At 39.9% G+C, this 18,289-nt stretch overlaps 2 protein-coding genes across 3 annotated transcripts; one reads left to right on the plus strand and one right to left on the minus strand.

Annotated features, from left to right (window-relative positions):
• Positions 1–2,941: 2,941 nt before the first annotated feature.
• msl2a (MSL complex subunit 2a) lies at positions 2,942–7,526 on the minus strand. Its single transcript, XM_027008604.2, has 2 exons — positions 6,369–7,526; positions 2,942–6,256 (listed from the first exon to the last, which is right to left on the minus strand). Exons 1-2 carry the CDS (start codon positions 6,508–6,510, stop codon positions 4,776–4,778), a joined length of 1,623 nt encoding a protein of 540 aa, XP_026864405.2. The 5' UTR covers positions 6,511–7,526; the 3' UTR covers positions 2,942–4,775.
• A 228-nt stretch (positions 7,527–7,754) lies between these two features.
• Positions 7,755–18,235, plus strand: pccb (propionyl-CoA carboxylase subunit beta). 2 transcript variants are annotated; one of them, XM_027008541.2, is made up of 15 exons: positions 7,755–8,017; positions 8,124–8,243; positions 10,697–10,765; positions 10,876–10,932; positions 11,390–11,503; positions 11,593–11,703; positions 12,243–12,351; positions 13,667–13,787; positions 14,214–14,295; positions 14,388–14,511; positions 14,761–14,868; positions 15,056–15,156; positions 16,534–16,632; positions 17,559–17,658; positions 17,932–18,235. In XM_027008541.2, exons 1-15 carry the CDS (start codon positions 7,778–7,780, stop codon positions 18,051–18,053), a joined length of 1,677 nt encoding a protein of 558 aa, XP_026864342.2. In that variant the 5' UTR covers positions 7,755–7,777; the 3' UTR covers positions 18,054–18,235. The 2 variants fall into 2 exon arrangements, with proteins under 2 accessions (XP_026864342.2, XP_026864343.2); XM_027008542.2 differs by lacking the exon at positions 10,697–10,765.
• The last annotated feature ends 54 nt before the right edge of the window (positions 18,236–18,289 follow it).

Below are 18,289 nucleotides of genomic sequence, written 5' to 3' on the forward strand. Positions count from 1 at the left end.
TCCCCTTCAGGTTGTCTCTTTTCCTTCAAGCTCAGGTCCTCTACCAGAGGCCTGGGAGCTTGAGGGTCCTGCGCATCTTAGCTGTTCCCAGGACTGCACTCTTCTGGATGGAGATCTTGCATGTTGTTCCTGAAATCTGATGGAGCCATTATCCCAGTTTGGGGGTCACTTCCCCTAGTGTTCCATTTACTCCAGGAACCACTGTGGCCTTCACCTTCCACTTCTTTTTCAGCTCTTCTCTCAGCCCTTGGTATTTCTTGACCTTTTTGTGTCCTTGTTCCTGATGTTGCTATCAATTCAGATTGCTACATATATCACTATGGCCCTCATCTGTTGTTTGTCCGTCATTACTATGTCTGGTGGGTTAGCCATTACCATTTGTCAGTCTGGATCTGGAAGTCCCACAGGTTCTTAGCTCGGACATTCTCCACCACCTTGGGGGAGGTGTCCCAGCCAGTACTCGGCACAGATATTTCTGTAAGCTATGACAGCCACTTGGTTATGACATTCCGTGTATACTCTGCCCCCTATCACAGCTTGCATCCTATAGTTGTGTGCTGGATTGTTTCAGGGGTATCTTTGCCCAGCCTACACCTGGGGTCCTGCTGGAAGAAGGTGAGTGGGGAATTTTGTTTCCTTTTTTTCCTACCCAATTAATTTTGAATAGAAATACAAATTAACATGTATAATATGCAACTACGATAATTGCAACTAATTCAAGAAGAACTATACTCAAAATGATGTATGACATTTTGTGTCAAATTCTGTGCCCAACTATATTTACAACCAATTTAGGTACATTATTTTGTGGCATATATACATTTATTCTTGAACATCTGTACCTGCTTCCTTATTTCTTCATAAGATAAGTTCTGAAACAATTATTGTATTATATATTAGCAAAGAGGAAATTAAACAAATGGAGGTTTAATATTTTTGATTGATTGGCCTCTCGAACATTAGTGTAAGGTATGCACACTTCTAAGGCCTTTTTTAAAGTGTCATACCACATAGTGTGATAATTTTGCAAAATTACAAAATGTAGTTAAGTGGACACTCAACTCAGTGTGCTTATCAAAATACTGCAAATACACTACATAATCCCCTCAAGGAAAGTACAACCAATAGGTGAGAGTATATTGTGTTTGACTGGCGGCAAACCCTCCAAACCACTGGTGGGATTGTTTGGATCCTTACTGACTTCTTAGTAACAGAAACAAATGAGTGTGTAGTTAGGTTTTCAAGAGAAGAGATCATAGTTCATGATGCTCCAATAGTCCTTCCAAGTCAAGATAGCAGAGATGAAGCTAATGAGACTGCAACAGATGTTGGATTTATGACTTATCAGTCTAGAAAGATTGTCCATGCAGGTTTACCTGATGATAAGTGAGAGACCCTGATGGGAGTCCATTTAAATGGAATGCAGTAATCACATGCCTTCTGTGATGGTTACGATTATAATAACTTGAATTCCCACTGTACGCGGCAGGCCATACCACTTGAACAGTGGGAGGGGGGAGCGTTCCGTGACATTGTTATACAGTGCTACAATGCCAAGGCTTTCTCTTGCCAAGCCCAGTGCCTGATGGTAACAAAATGTTAATTTACATGCTGGGAAAAAAACAAGTTCAGCAATACGCACTGTATTATTACTTTAACAAACTATGTAGGGGAGAACAGGGCAAGATGAGCCAGTGGGTAAGCTGCTTTGTGACAGCATCTGTTGTAAAAAGCGCTATATAATTACTTTTTTTATTTTTATTTTTATTAATTTAGATTTGTTTCATGAACACCAATACTATTAATACAATTAGAGATTTAATTATTAATGATATTTTGAATCATACTTTAAAATCCGGTTAATAAAATAGTAACTGTTTTCTCTTATGGTTCAGCTTACCCCTAACATTGGGCAAGTTGGGCACAAGATTTTATTGCAGGACCCCATATTTTATCTATTTGAATTGGGTACACTGCTAAGGTTTCAGTCGATGGCACATATCTTGAAGTTGTGTTGTATGCAGTAGGTTTATTCCTGTCTCATATTCCCTTGGCTATAGGTCAACATAAGTAAAAAAATGGCTCATCTTACCCAGGTTTTTGGCTTTAAGATGCAAGATTTCTGTAAGTCTGGGATGGTTTTCCAACAGTTTTCATGGTCAGAACAGTTTTTTTTTTTTCTCCCAGTACAAAATATGTGGCTGCATTATTCAAGTATTCAGTGTTCTTGACTGCTTGGTACAGGTGTGCTGGGAACTAGGATAGAGCCTAAATGTAGATTGTCTGGGGGTCTGAAAGGGAAAAAAGCAGTTCTGAACAAAAACAACCTGCCTAGCTTTGTTCTCTGACCCATTTTGCAAAACCACTGGTGCCCCTGAGGAATCCTCATCAGCTTTCTTATTCTCTGACCTCTTGGACCTTTACTATTGAGTAAAACTCTGAAAGTACACCAAGAATACCTTTACCTTCTTTTTCCTAATCTGCTCAAAACAATCCATATAAAAGGATACAAGATACAAAGATACTGAGCATTAATACCCAGAGATAGTCTTGACTCTCCTCTTCCCCTTTTACACCCAATCAGTGGGTAACCATACAACCAGTTAGTCAGTTTTACCAGAACTGTCAGTTTATCTTTTACTCACTCAAACACAAATGGCTCACTGAATGTAGCAAGAATAGCAACCTCCATTTTAGGAGATGCCGCAACTCCTTTCACCACTCCATAGTTTTGTTTTGTTTTTTTAATCACAAAAAGCCCACATTGCTTTGTGTTACGGAAATTTCCATTTCTATTGTCACATTGGACCAATTATTGGCCAGATATTAAAGCAATAATACCCTTGAGTTGTAGTTGTGGATAACTGCAGCTAAGTAAAATTAATGCTGTCTGAACTTGGTTCTATATTCTCAGTGTAATAAAAAGGAGCCAGACACACACTTGAAAAACAAGAAATAAAAAACTATAATTTATTTTTGGAGCATTCCATAATTTTCAATAAAGGTGGCAGTGAATAAATGAACATCAGGTTCCATGTAATTAGAAAAAAATCAAGTAATGAGTTCAAGTAATGACCAAACAAAAAAGTAAAAGAAGAATGAAACAATGCTAGTTTCCTAACTAACTGTGTTTTATAGTGGCCTAAGATCTACCTAAAAGAATATTTTCAATATTTGGTCAAAGCACTACTGATAGTGTTTCATACATAAGGTTGAGACTTAACCTACCCTGTCTATGTATAATACTGAACAGCACAGTGTAACAGTAACATCTCAGCATCTGGTCACTGAACAGGAATTGCAACTGCAGGACATGATCAGAGTGAACAAACTTCAATATAGTGAGGTGATCAAGGTGCTTATGTCCAAACAGGTTTAAATACTCAAACTTGAGGAGAAAAAAAAAGAGATTTTTAATCATAAATCACACTAGCATTGATTGTGATTCATGTATTGCTTAAAAATAAGCATCTGAGAAATATTCACTGGCAACAAAACAGCAAAATGAATACTCCAGTATTTGCAACCATAAAGTGTGTCTACATTCCTACATTTGCCTGCATTCAGGCATTTGTGACATCATGCTGGCAATGTGGTGAGGTGGTTCAAACCAGCTCAACCATCATGTCACAGAGAGGAGTCTGCCATGAATTAGCTTATCATACGATTTGCTGTCAATAGACATAAAGCTGACAATGGAGGAGGATTATACAACACAAGACCATGTCTTCTCTACGTGAAGGCTCCAACTATTAACTTCCTGGAAATCTGGAACAAAAGGCCTTATGTCCTCTATGTGACAATTCCAGAACACATGGCCATGTATTTGCTACCTGACAACCCCCTGGGTTTGGAACATCATTAGGATTGATGTTCCTTATGTTCAAACCCCTTACATTATACAGAAAAAATTTCTTTCTCCTCATTACATTAATAACCAGGGTACATTTACCGGAATAGGGTCATTTTATAATATGAAATCTGACCATTTTTAAGGTAAATAATTGTATTGCTCTTTTGCATTTTCTGCAGTAAATCTGACTTTATCCCAACAGTTCTGGAGACTGACAGAACTGGCTTTACTGAGTATAAGTGCTAGATTTCAGATAACTTTTTGCATCCTACATTTTTTCACAGTAAAATTTACCCATGACAGACAAACCAGCTGGAAAACCAGTGAATGTCATCACTTCTTTTTATGAAACAAACAAAAAAACATTTGATAGTCTTAATTCTAAAAACCTGCAGGTATTAAGAATTTTCTAAAAACAGATTGTTACTCTCCTAGTGATTAAGTGTTCAATTATTAAATGATTAAAAAAATCTTTAAATGGCAGTATGACTAGATACTGGGGAGTAGTTATGAATTTATGAAAACTGTTGGACTCCTGGCCAAACAAAAATACTGGCTTTTTAAACTGTTTTATCATCACTATAAAATCACTGAAACAGATCAAGAGAATTAATGTCTAATAATACAACTAACAACCACTTTTTTGACTGCCACCTGGAGAAAAAAAAAAGTTCATTCCTTTTCACACTTGTTCAAAATTTAAAAACAAGAATGAATAAAAGAATGCAATTAGCAACCACCTTCACATGCTCAGTACAGTACAGTTGTGAGTATGACAGTTACAGGCTACAACAGCCTGACAAATGAAAGGTTGGAAAAATCAAAATCAGTTAAGCGGAATATGGACATGACCATAGCTGCCCAATTGCTACCCCCATCCTGTATAAGACAGACACTGTTTCAGTAGGGACAGCCTTTAACACTAAAAATGCATTTCAATGGGCTCTTTAAAGTTGGCTTCCTTCTCTGGGCTGCCGGAAAGGAAGGATGCCATGGGTGAGGCTGCTGACAGGCTGAGTACACCTGCCGCACTGCCAGCACTCATCACTGAAATGCTGGTGAGGTTGATGCCCAGTGTCAGCCGGGTCTGCTCCAGGGCTTTCTCCGGCACAGCAAACGCCTCCAGCTTTTTCTCACCGTTTGCCATGTAGGAGTTCTGGCAACCGCGGCAGATGCAGTCTTGGCAGGCCTTACGGTTGGAGTAGCATGGACAACGCTGGCCCCTGCAGGTAAGGACACTTGGGTTCTGAGTGGCTCTGCCACACTTGCAGCCTTTCTTTTCTTGGGACTTTTTGTACACCACTTTGGTAGGATTCCCAGGCACAACCCTGTCCTTGGCCTTAACCTTGGCCTTAGGGGCTCCAAATTTAGACTTTGATGGCACCTTTTTAGTGCCAACATCTGTGTTCTTCTGAATGTTCTTAGTGGAGTCCAGCAGTGTCCTGCTGGCCTCCAGAACTCCACCGTTGGGCACTGACATGGGTGGACACTGCTCTCGGGGTACAGTCGCTACCTGTGGAGGCACGGTGGCAGCCACGCAGGGTTTCTGCATGAAGCAGGCAATGGGCAGAGGCTGCAGCATCTCGCTGTCACTCTCTGATCGCGAGCGCTTCCGGCACAGCCGTACCTTCCTGTGAGCTGGGGCCAGGCAGGTGATGCCCGTCTGAGGCTGCTGTGGGTGAGCAAGCGGCAGGGCGCCACTGGTCACACTCTGGGAGTCCTGCTCACACAACTGGGCTGCGATGCAGCTCACACTGACGAATGCTTGCGACTTGGCCTTTGCACAACTGGACTTCAGGCTGCCAAGAACCTCCTCCTTACTGGGGAGGACAGGGCTGGTGGTAGCAGCCTGTCTCATGCTGCCATCTGAGATGTTTGATGTTTGCTGTGGTGTAGCCAGATCACCACTGCCAGGGGTTGCTTCTGGACTGCATGAGACTAATTCAGACTTCTCATTCTTGAAAGAGGGCACACCTTTCATGTGCTGGCCCGAAGACACACCACTGGAATCAGTCTGTCTTAGGCAGCTTGCCAATGTTTTAGGCTGAGGACTGTCTGTAGGACAGCCCTGCTGTGGGAAAATTATCCTGGGCTCTTCCAACACACCAGACTCCATGTGCTCCTCTTTCACACCCAGCACCTCATCCAACATGCACATTACTTCGTCATAGCCTCTGACTCGTGATGCTGTCTGTTCAGCTGTTGTGAATGCTGCAATGTATTCGCACAGACTTCTGTAGCAGTCCACTAGAACCTTGAGCTGCTTGTTCTCTTCAAACTGCTGGGGGTTCCTGCAGCAGCTGCATGGTGGCTTCAGCTTTAGCATTTTGCCTTTACAGTCTCTGCAGACACAGTGCTGGCAAGCAGAACTGCATGAGACCAAAGGATCGTGGAGCAAATTGCCTGTTAATGAGAGGCATGCCAGGGAGACATTTTAATAGCTATCCATCAAAAGACAAAATTCTGGTAAATGTTAAAATGCATGCAATATATTACATTTGTTAGGGCTACCTACCACAGACAAGACAGGAGAGGGAGTCTCTGAAGAAAGGCAAGACGTTAAACAGATCTCCGTAAGATTCTGGGGCTTGTGGATCACACTGAAGCACTGCACGACACGCAGACACATACAGCGCGGTAGCGTTCACTGGGTTCATTTTGCGCGGTATAACAGAACGAAAGAGCAGATTTGGTGATTAAAGAGAACGTTGGTGTGTATCTTCGTGTAGAACGAGATTCCCAGTGTACAGTGATGCCGATAATGCATTCAACCTGGCTTGATCCCACACCTCGAACGATGTGCACAAGAAAATCCAAGCATGATTTACTGGCTGCAAAGGCAGTTGGAATCGTTTACTGACTAACATATTAACGTTTAATATTTGCTATTAGTAATAGGGTGTGTAAACTCCCACTTCTCGTATATTCTGAGTGTTACTTCTGTCAATGATCAAAATGCATCTCTGGTTTAAAATGTGCAGCTAGCCTAGCCAAAACAGGAAATACAAATTTACAATCCAAACAAACAAAAAAGCGTCGCGTGTTCTCTAGCTAGGTAACCTAGCTAGCCAGCCAATATATACAATGGAGCTACGTAACGCCCAAACGGATACTATATATACATATATCTTCTCTTAAATATGATTCGAAGTCATTTATTGCTGCAGTAGCTAAAATAGTATAAGCTAGCTAACGTTAGCGTTATATATTACTGGATCGATAGACCCGCAGCACGTAGGGAAAGCTTGATGGCTGGCTAACGTTAGCTAGCTAGCAAGTACTATCGCATAAGGTTTAGCCTAGCAACAATATTGTTGGCCACAATGTTAACCTTTTCCTTTTTGTTTAACCTGACAGGCATCTGTTCTGTGGAAAGGTGTGTTACAAATGTTATTGATATATCCGCACTTTCAAATATCCAGCTCGTTCAGCAAGGGTTAAGCTGCCATTCCGTTGGTTATCAATTCCATAGATACTAGTGACTTTCGCACGAGCATGAAAAACGAGAGCATTTCAAAAGAGAAGTGTTAGCTATGATGTTTACTGCCCCTGGTGGCTAATACCATGAACTCACCAACCACAACCTAGCTTAGCTTTAGAAAGCGAAAGCCAGTTGTGTCTTTCAGCGTAAATATGACCATAGATACTTTAAACGGAGCTGATGCATCAGTTAATAACAATTGATATTGTTGGCGTCTAATTAATTTAATACATGCTTCGTTGGCGTAGCCGATTCATACGAGCGAGCTAGCTCGCAGTACTTGGTATTTAGATAACATACGTAAACTGCAGTCTCTAGCACATCTTTGATTGGTTCCCTTAATAACGCCCCCACAAAAAGCATTAATGATTGGCTGTAAAAGCCTGGTAGCTTGTGATTGGTTCAGATGCATTACGTCCGTGTGTCCTCCTCGGTGCATAGCAATGGCGACCTATACCCTTGTACGAAGTAGCAGGTTTTTAGCAGGCATCAAATGCCCCTTTACTTCACTAGTCCATGTTACGAAAGGTACTGTTGCTACTGCTGTTATAGGATCTAGACTGCTACACAATTCACGATGGTATTCTATTAGTCACCTCTCTGTGCAAGACAGAATCGAAGAGAAACGCAGGGCTGCGCTGGTGGGAGGTGGACAGAAGAGAATAGACGCACAGCATAAAAGGGTAATCTAAACTAAACCAAAATCTAAACCCGTACACAGCATCGACCGTTCAATTCAGAAACTATTAACTGGATTTTTGAGTAATTTTAGTAATGAAACTTTCGCAGGGTAAACTAACCGCTCGAGAAAGAATCGATCTGTTAATGGACCCCGAATCCTTCGTTGAATATGACATGTTTGTTGAACATCGCTGTGCTGACTTTGGGATGGAGGCGGATCACAACAAGGTAGACTTACGTGGTGTTCTCCTAATTTTAACGTGTGAAGCAAACATTTGATGTGGCCATTTTTGCTCAGCTGTGAGTGATCTGGCATTGCTGTGTACAGTCATGGCAAAAAGTTGAGTTTGACAGATTTGGGATTTCACAAAGTTTACTGCCCACTTTAAAAAAAAAATGCTTTTGTCAGATGTTTATGGTATAGTGAAGTACAATACTATCATACGTTTAACCTTTATTGACAAATGCATCCAGTTTAAGCGAAGACATTTATAGTGTTGACCCTTCTTTAAGACTTCTGCAAGTCACCTTGGCATGCTGGATATCAGCTTGTGGGCAAAATCTTGACAGATGGCAACTCATTCTTGCCTAATCAGTGCTTGGAGTTGGTCAGTTTCTGCATTTGTTTGTCCACTGTTTGAGGATTGACCACAGGTTCTCAGTGGGATTGAAATCCGGGAAGTTTCCTAGCCATGGACTCAAAACGTCAATGTTTTGTTCACAGAACCACTTGATCACTTTTGCCTTGGTGCTTGTCATGCTGAAAAAAGCATTGTTCAGCACCAAATTGCACCTGGATTGTTGGGAGAAGTTGCTCTTGGAGGTTGATACCATTCCTTATTCATGGTAGTGTTCTTAGGCAAAATTGAGTAAACCCACTCCCTTGGATGAGAAGCAACCCCACCTAAGAATGGTCTCAGGATGCCTCACTGTTGGCATGACAAGCTGAGTGCTACCACGAATCCTTTCTTCTCCAGACAATCCTTTGTCCAGATGTCCCAAACAGTGTGAAGGGGGCTTCATCAAAGAAAAATAACTTTACCCCAATCCTCTGCAGTCCAATCCCTATACTTCCTGCACAATGTTAGTCTGTCCTTGATGTTTTTCTTGGAGAGAAGTGGCTTCATTGCTGCCCTTCTTGACACCAAGCCATCCTCCCAAAGCCTTCGCCTCTCTGTACATGCAGATGCCTTCTGCCATTCCTGAGCAAGCTCTGCACTGGTGATGACCCAATTCTGTAGCTGCATCCTCTTCAGGAGATGGTCTTGGTGTTAGCTTCAGGGTGCCTAGGAAAGTCAAGCATTCTTAACTGCAATTGAACTTCTCTCCTTGATGTTCTTGATTCAATAAATGGTTGATTTAGGTGTTATCTTATAAGCAGCAATGTCCTTGTCTGTGAAGCCATTTTGATGCACATATTTCCTTGGAGGTAACCATGGTTAACAGAAGAAAGCATCAACCACCACCACCCTTTTAAAGCAACCAGTCTGCTCTTCTAATCAGTATGACAGAGTGATATCAGCTGCCTTGTTCTCGTTAACACTTTCTCCTGAACGAGATCATCACTGAAATGATGTTAGCAGACCATTTTGTGGCAAGGCTGAAATGCAGTGGCTGGAATGCAGTAATTCTTGTGATTAAGTTAATTTTCATGGCAAGGAATGACATTGCAATTCATCTGATCACTCTTCAGAATCTAGAGTTAATGCAAATTGCCACCATATAAAAACTGAAGCAGCAAATTCTGTGAAAACCAAAATTTGTGCTAGTCTCAAAAACGTTTGGCCATGACTGTATTTCAATATAACAAGCAGACCTGGTATGGTTACTTAAAAAATGTGTGTGTGTGTGTGTGTGTGTATATGTGTGTGTATATATATATATATATATATATATATCTCTAGTGTGTGTGTGTGTGTGTGTGTGTGCAACCTATTCAAAGCATTACTATATTAAAGTAACACAATCTGATTACTTTGTGTTACTTTTGGATTGTTATCCCATTTAACTGCCAAAGTTTGGGAAAACTGGTCCCCTGCAGTATGGCCACATAAAGCTCCCATAAGTATTTGTTCTGTGTAGACTCATGAACAACTTATCAGATATGTAAAGTTCTGATTATAAATGTCTCTTTCTGGCAGTGCAACACTGATCAGAAGGCCATTTGCTGTACAATGTCAAAATTTGACATTCTTGTCAAATTAGGCTCTACCATTATAAACTTTCTAGATAGATATAGAATGTTTTGGAATCAGTGAGAACAAAGGTCCTCATACAGAACATATGGTTGGAATATATAAATTAAAACACAATAAGAGATCATGCACTCATTTAAAAATTTTGCTGAAATTGAATGGTTCTTGAATCCCACCCATTTTAACTAAACTGTACACAGGAGTTTATCATATGATAATGACTGCAGGACATAACATGAGAGAAATTCAGAGTGAATGACTGACTTTCTGAGCTTCAGTAGCATAAACTGATTACAAAGAAATCATTTAAGCAAGATAACTTTTGCTTAACATGCATAATGTCATATGAAACACATCCAAGACTCAGAAGATACCCTGGGCTGAACAAAATGAATGGGGCACATTTTAAACCTTTAAGATGCTAGCTGTTGAACTTTAAAAAACAAAAAAAACAAAACATTTTGTTGACATTGTACCTGGGTGCAGTATCCAGGTGACAGTGTGGTAACAGGACAGGGCAGAATCAATGGAAGACTGGCGTACGTTTTCAGTCAGGTGTGTATCTGTATCTGCACTACACATTTCCTCTGTACATGCAGTTTTTTGTTTTTGAGATTAACTGATGTCATGGGATGAAGCCTGTCATGTCTGTTCTTTCATTTCAGGACTTCACTGTGTTTGGAGGCAGTTTGTCTGGAGCCCATGCTCAGAAGATTTGCAAGGTGAGCTCTGATCAACTGCAGGTCCTGGTTTCAATATAAGCTGTGCTTTGTGCTGGCCCAGAGCAGAGGCACCAAAGACATAACAGTGTTATCTTTGGTTGTAAAGTGTGGCTGGATCCTTTCTCACTTGTGATTGTGCAGCCAATCAGGCATCTACATTGTCACACTTTAAAACAGTCTGACAGAAAAATGCAGTGACCTTTCAGCAGACGCCTGCTAAAAGTGTCTTTCACTAAGGTGGCAGAAAAGGAAGAAAAATCTATAAATTGTTTTTTTTTTTTTAAGTGATTCAAGTTAAACATCTAAATTCTGAAATGGCAGTCAATGAAGTTTGACTCATGTTCATGTCCCAATATTTTTTTTCCCTGTCAGTCTATTAGTTCATTACTTAATCAGCTACACGTCAGCTCAGATTTTTCTGATGTGTGTTGTAGTAAAGTTTAGTTTTGATTGGTAGATTATGGATCAGGCGATGATGGTGGGAGCTCCTGTTATCGGTCTCAACGACTCAGGTGGTGCCCGTATCCAGGAAGGGGTAGAGTCTCTCGCAGGTTATGCAGACATCTTCTTAGTAAGTGGAATGACTCAAACATACTGTGTAGCTGAACAGAAGTGTGCAAGGTGTGATCTTGACCTCTCATTTCCCTTTTTGTATCCCAGCGGAACGTGATGGCTTCAGGTGTAGTCCCACAGATTTCTCTCATCATGGGCCCGTGTGCAGGTGGAGCTGTGTACTCACCTGCACTAACAGACTTCACCTTCATGGTTAAGGTAAAAGGTCATATTGAAGGTGACATTAGCTGATGGCCGTGTTCATACACAGTCTTGCCTTGATAGCCTGTGAAGAGAAAAGATAAACACAGTTGTTTTGTAAATACAAGGAGAACTGAACATTAAGGTTTAAGGTTAAATTTATTTGCAGAACTTAAAAGAATTTAATCTAAACACACAACAAAACTTTTAGAATATCTCTTTATAGTGGTAGATATAGATTAAAAATATAATTATCATGGTTTATCAGGAATATATGAAATTTTTGTTTTATTAATATTAATTAATACTTAAAGTTTTTTTTATATAACTGCCTTTAGACCCATGATCAGTTGGGGTATTTTCTTGGGCCAAATGTACAATTCTTCTTCTTCTTCTTTGTCTTTTTCTTCTTAGTATTACACTTTATTATTATTATTATTATTATTATTAGTAGTAGTAGTAGTAGTAGTAGTAGTAGTAGTAGTAGTAGTAGTAGTAGTAGTATTATTAATAAATATATTGTTATATATTGTTAAATTAACTGAATTTTTTGTCAGGACACATCATACCTCTTCATCACAGGACCTGATGTGGTGAAGTCAGTCACTAATGAGGATGTGACACAGGAGGAGCTGGGTGGAGCAAGGACCCACACTGCTGTGTCTGGCAAGTATTCTGCCCAACAGGGCTTCATGTTAGTGGTAGGAATAATTAGTGTGAGCTCATTAACATAATTTCAGCTTTTTACAGGGCAAAGTTTTGTTTTGTTTTCTTTTTAACAACAAGCAGTTTGTGACTGAGATGAGAGACATTTTAATAAATGGTTTCATTGGACCTGCTCCTCTTTTACCTTAAGGAAAATGGATACAGTAGTATGCGAATGTTTGGGAACCAATGGTCAAATTACACATTTTGTTGTTGGTGGTTTTATTACTGAGAAGTAGTAAACAGCCTCTCTAGCTAATTAAACATAAAACACAACATTTTCGGCAAATCATAATGCAGTTACTCTTTCATAACATAGAAAAAGAACCTTCTTCCAGGTTCTTGACCATTAGGTGGAAGTTTTGATTTGCCTTTCTTACCAGTATTCAAGTTCTCTCTTTGTCCGTGTGGACACTGATTACTTTCAGATCTTTAGAGAGTTGCTTCGAAGAGTGGTTGCTGAGTGTTAGCAAATGGTTTAAAGAGTTAGAGAATCTGTAAAGCTTGGAAATTGTTTTCCACTAAATGTTACTGTATAATTTATGATATGCATGAAACCTAATTTCATAATCAAGGTCTGAGACCTTGTCAAAAGAAAAGTGAGTCTTGGGTGGTTATTTTTATTATTATTATTATTATTAGTTGCATTTATATAGCGCCTTTCTCAAACTCAAAGTCGCTTTAAAATGTTTGTTTTTTTTTAACACACTTACACACCTGATGAGAAGCGGCAGCCAATTTGCGCACAGCGTACTCTCGATCAGAAACCACAGCCTCACAGGTTGTCCAAACATTTGCCCAGGCCACATTGATGATTTTGAATTTATGTTATAAAAGACAGAGGAACTGTGTATTAGTATTTCCTAAAATATTGTGATTTTTGTTTGACTAGCAAAAGAGGCTACTACTTCTCAATTACAAAAACGCCAAAATGTGTAATTTGCCCATGGGTGCCTCAATCATGTACGTCATATATGTAGACCTATATGCTGGTCATCCCTAAAACCTGTACAAAAGAGCAAAATTTAGCTATAATGACCCCAAACTTTGGTGTTCTGTCCTTGACACCTGTTCACAAAATTTGCGCTATTAAAATTAATCTCAAGATGCATAGGTTTTTCTTTGTCTTTTTATTTAATAGTTGATTTTACATTTTTGTATGTTTTTAATTTTTTTTACTGTTTTAAATGTAATGTTTTAAAAAGTGCTATAGAGAACTTTTATTCGTAATACTTTATAATTAACGGGAACACGTCTGTCCCTCTGTGTCTGTTAGGTGTGGCTCATAGGGCCTTTGAGAATGATGTTGATGCTCTGCTGAATCTCAGAAACTTTTTCAACTTCCTTCCACTGAGTAACAAAGACCCAGCACCTGTTACTGAGTGTCATGATCCCAGGTAAAGGGACTGGCTACTGGTGTACTTTTTATAAATCCAATACTGTTAGGAGGACATCTAAAGCTTCCTTGGGTTTGTGAAAGCCACTATATAAATGTATTATTATTATTATTATTATTATTATTATTATTATTATTATTATTATTATTATTATTATTGTGTGTTCATATGTTGATCCACCAGTCTTAGAAGGATATGTTAGGATGTATTTGTTAATCCATGGTCATGTGAATCCCTCAGGAGTCACATTGTATTAGTATTTCTTTCAGTCCTGCACTGCAATAAAATTGATTATGCACCCTTTGTGAAGGAGGAGGGAGTCATTATTTAACTTGCGAGGCTTTATGCAGTTAATTAATTGACAGTCTTTTTCCTGGACTTGTCTATCACTCTGCTGTTAACTGTTGTCCACTCTTGTGTTCTTAGCGATCGTCTGGTCCCTGGGCTCGACACCCTGGTCCCCTTTGAAAGCACAAAGGCATATGACATGCTGGACATCATTCACGGTGTATGTTTGCCTTACTTGTAGATAGGTGTGATGTTTAAACCTTGTACATTTGAATGCAGAGCTGCTATCGTGCCTGTCTATCTGTCTCACAGATAGTGGATGAAAGGGATTTTTTTGAAATCATGCCAAACTATGCCAAGAACATTGTGGTGGGCTTTGCCAGGATGAATGGTCGTACTGTTGGCATTGTGGGAAACCAGCCAAAAGTTGCATCAGGTACAGGTGCTGCTTACTGCAGAGCCTGCTCCCACACCTTGCTCCCACACCTTACTCAGTAATTCCTCTATACTGATATAGCCCATTCCAGCATTACTAATAATTACTAATGTAATCCTGGGATGGAGCTACAATTTAATGGTCTAAATTCACTTTTTTTACCTATTATTTTGCATTTTCTTCCTGTCTCACCATGTCTACCCCTGGCATTCTCTGTCTGTCTGTTCTTACTGTCATTGAAACATTGAGGCTGCTTGGACATCAACTCTTCAGTAAAGGGCGCACGGTTCGTCAGGTTTTGTGATGCTTTTAACATTCCCATCATCACTTTTGTGGATGTTCCTGGATTCCTCCCAGGTAAGAAAAGAGCAAAACCTATTACATGCTTTTAAAATTTTTTTGAAATCTTTTTAAATGGCTTTAATGTCTCATTATGAACATCTTCATGATGGTGTTCTCCTTGCATGCCACAGTCACACACTTCTAATGGCCTAAATTAAATTGCTCGTTTACACATTTTCATTAGCATTCTGTGACTCTGCAGGCACTGCTCAGGAATATGGAGGCATTATCAGGCACGGAGCCAAACTGCTTTTTGCTTTTGCAGAGGCAACAGTTCCTAAAATTACTGTAATCACGAGAAAGGTAAGGGACATAGTTGGGTGCATACGCACACACGCATACACTATTGGTAAGCATGCATACACAGAAGTTTTAGAACACCCACATTTTTCTAGTTGTCATTGACCTTCAAGTAATCCAAGTCTTATTAATAACCTGAAATGGTACGATTGTACGAGGTAAACTGTCAAAGGATAAAAATTTTTTTAAAATAAACTGAAAGCTGAGATGTACAAAAATTGCATTTTAAGGGAGCGAGTCACTGGTGAACAATGTACAGATTTTCTGTACCAATGTAAGTAAATTAAGCTTTGAAAATTGATGAAAACAATTCCTACAAGTCTCCCAACCTTTGCTGTTTAACTTACAAACCCTCTGTCTATATAAAAGCATTGTTGGAACAGACTGTTACTCCACTATCTAGGGCAGGTTTTAGATGTTGTTGGACTGCAGTATGTAGTATATTGCTACTGTAATTCAGAAAAACTAAGTAATTAACAAGGGAAGCCATTATAAAGAAGTACAGGTCTTTCCTTTTAAAGAAACTGCAAATAAGCCAGCATGTTGGTGAGTGGTTTCCCACACCATCAAAACACACTTGGAGGAAAAAAAAAATTAGTTGTATCCAATTCCTTCCCATCAGGTTAGTCTCCCCGGACACATAGCAGCTACCAGTCAGGGAGGGCGAGGGCTGTCATATGCTTTCTCCAACTGCACATCACATCTTTTCGAGTTGTGGCTCATGCAGCATCCGGGGGTAGAGTAACACTTTTGCCAATCATAGTTGTGTGACGGTGCTATCCTTCAATGTCACTGTAATGGACAGCAGCGAGAGTATACCACCCCTCCCTCACTGAGAGCATTTGTTTTCTGAGACTCTTGGCCATAGAGAGCTGTGGCATTATTACAGGACCACACTTTTCTGTTGCAAATCTCAATTTCAACTGTGAAGCGAAGACTTCAAGCTGCAGGTTTGAAGAAGCATGAAGATGGCAATAAAAAAGAAAAAAAGAGACTTGCCTAGGCCATGCAGCACTGCCAGTGAACTGCTGAAGGATGGAAAGTCTTCTAGACCAATGAATCAAAATTTTAAATCTTCTGTTCATCACAAACAGGTGAAAGGATGACTCCTCAATTTGTGAGCCCCACTGTCAAGCACAAAGGAGAAAGTGTGATGTTTTGTTGTATCCAGAGTTGGCAATGGACAAAGAATGACTGGCACCCTGAACGAACAGGATTAGCACAGTATTTTGCATTGTTAATCAAAGTCCATGATTTCTTTTTTTCCCCTCAGATCGTCTTTGTTCTATACTTTAGTTTCAGCGTACACCGAGACATCTAACACTTTTGAATGATAGTGTATGTATGTGGTTGTTAGCTGAATCCCGTTGATCCCTGCAGGCTTATGGAGGAGCATATGATGTGATGAGCTCCAAACACTTGCGAGGAGATGTAAATTATGCCTGGCCATCAGCTGAAGTGGCAGTGATGGGTGCCAAGGTAAAGCCGTTCAACTTCTGCTCCCTCCACCCTCTAAATGATTGTTTCCTCCAAATTGTAAATTAAAGGTGCCAAAGAATGCATTTGTGCAGTTTTTTAAATTGTTCGCTGATGTCTACATAGAAGATATGTGACCTTGAATGACCATTATTGGTAATGCATGGTGCATTTGCCAGAGGGGTGATTGAACCACTGCCCCACACACTATATCTAAGCAACTGAAGTACTTAGCTTCTCAATTATATTGATGAAATATAAATTAGGAATTTACATGACAATGGGAAACTGGCAGGAGAATAAAATTAATCTCCATGTGACTAGGTTATCATACTATTTAGTTAGCTTTGTTTGGAGCTTCCTAGTAGCCAATATTACCTATACTAGCTCGTTTTCAATTTTGAAAACAACAACGTTGTCGGCTCACTGAAACTTTGTGTAACTGGCACAAAATGGATAATAGCATGACTAGCTACTTACAGGTTGCAGTTGTGATTGTGATGCCATTAAAGTTGAAACTGCCCCTCTTCAGTGTGAAACACAGAGCGAATCTTATGTCAGTGTTCTCCAAAAGTAATGTTTTTCCTTATCCATTCTACAATACCAAAGCTATGGTTTCAGAGTTTCACTTTGAAGAGTGTGTTCCAAAAGAAGTGTTTTCAGTGGTGAAAGGAAATGACTTGAAACACAGACAAGTCATTGTATATTTGGAAAAAGATTTAGGCCAGTTGCTGTTACCAAGTTAGCCTTGAAGCCTAAGTGCAAAAATGAAAACCATGCCAGAGACATCACACACCAAACATGTTCTGGATGATGTACTATAAATGGATAATTGTGTGCATTCCATTTTTTTTTGCTGTAGCATTCTTTAAATAAAACAGTGGAAAAGCTGTACAATGTGATTACCATGTTTCTGACTCTCTTCCCAGGGTGCTGTGCAGATCATTTTCAGGGGTAAGGAGAACCAGGCAGAGGCAGAGGCTGAGTATGTGGAGACGTTTGCCAATCCCTTCCCCGCTGCTGTCAGAGGTACGACCGACACACAGGCTTGTGTGTCTCCTCCCCTAGCATGCTATTATGATGCAGGAGCCTTTGGAAGTGTGTGAATGTGAGAGTGAGAGTAAGTGTAAGGGGGAAGAAGAAGAGAGAAAGAAACTATGAAAATGATGACAGGGAAGGATATTTTTATGCACAATTGGACATGTCAGCATGAGTGTACAGGTGCTGTAGTCAGTAGCAGCAGGTATGGATGATTTCAGCGGGTGAGGGCAGTGACATATATAAACTTTTTTTTCCCCTCAGGCTTTGTGGATGACATCATCCAGCCATCTACCACCCGTAAGAGGATCTGCCGAGACCTGGAGGTGCTGGCTAGCAAAAAACAGACTAATCCCTGGAAAAAGCATGCCAACATTCCCTTGTAAATCGCAACCCTAGATTCTCTTTACTGATATCCTGAAAACATTGTACATTTTCATAAATCATAATGAGAAAAAAAAATCATATCATGAATTTTTCACTGTGCCTTACTCAAAATATGATCGTTGGGTACACATGTAATAATGTACAGTATGTGTTATTGCAATAAACACTCCAAAAGTCAGTATCCAAGTTTTTTAAACTGGGTTTTCATAAATGTGCAGGAGTAAAAATAGTTTCC

The sequence above is a fragment of the Electrophorus electricus genome, chromosome 15 (genome assembly GCF_013358815.1).
Source record: "Electrophorus electricus isolate fEleEle1 chromosome 15, fEleEle1.pri, whole genome shotgun sequence".
Lineage (NCBI taxonomy): Eukaryota > Metazoa > Chordata > Actinopteri > Gymnotiformes > Gymnotidae > Electrophorus > Electrophorus electricus.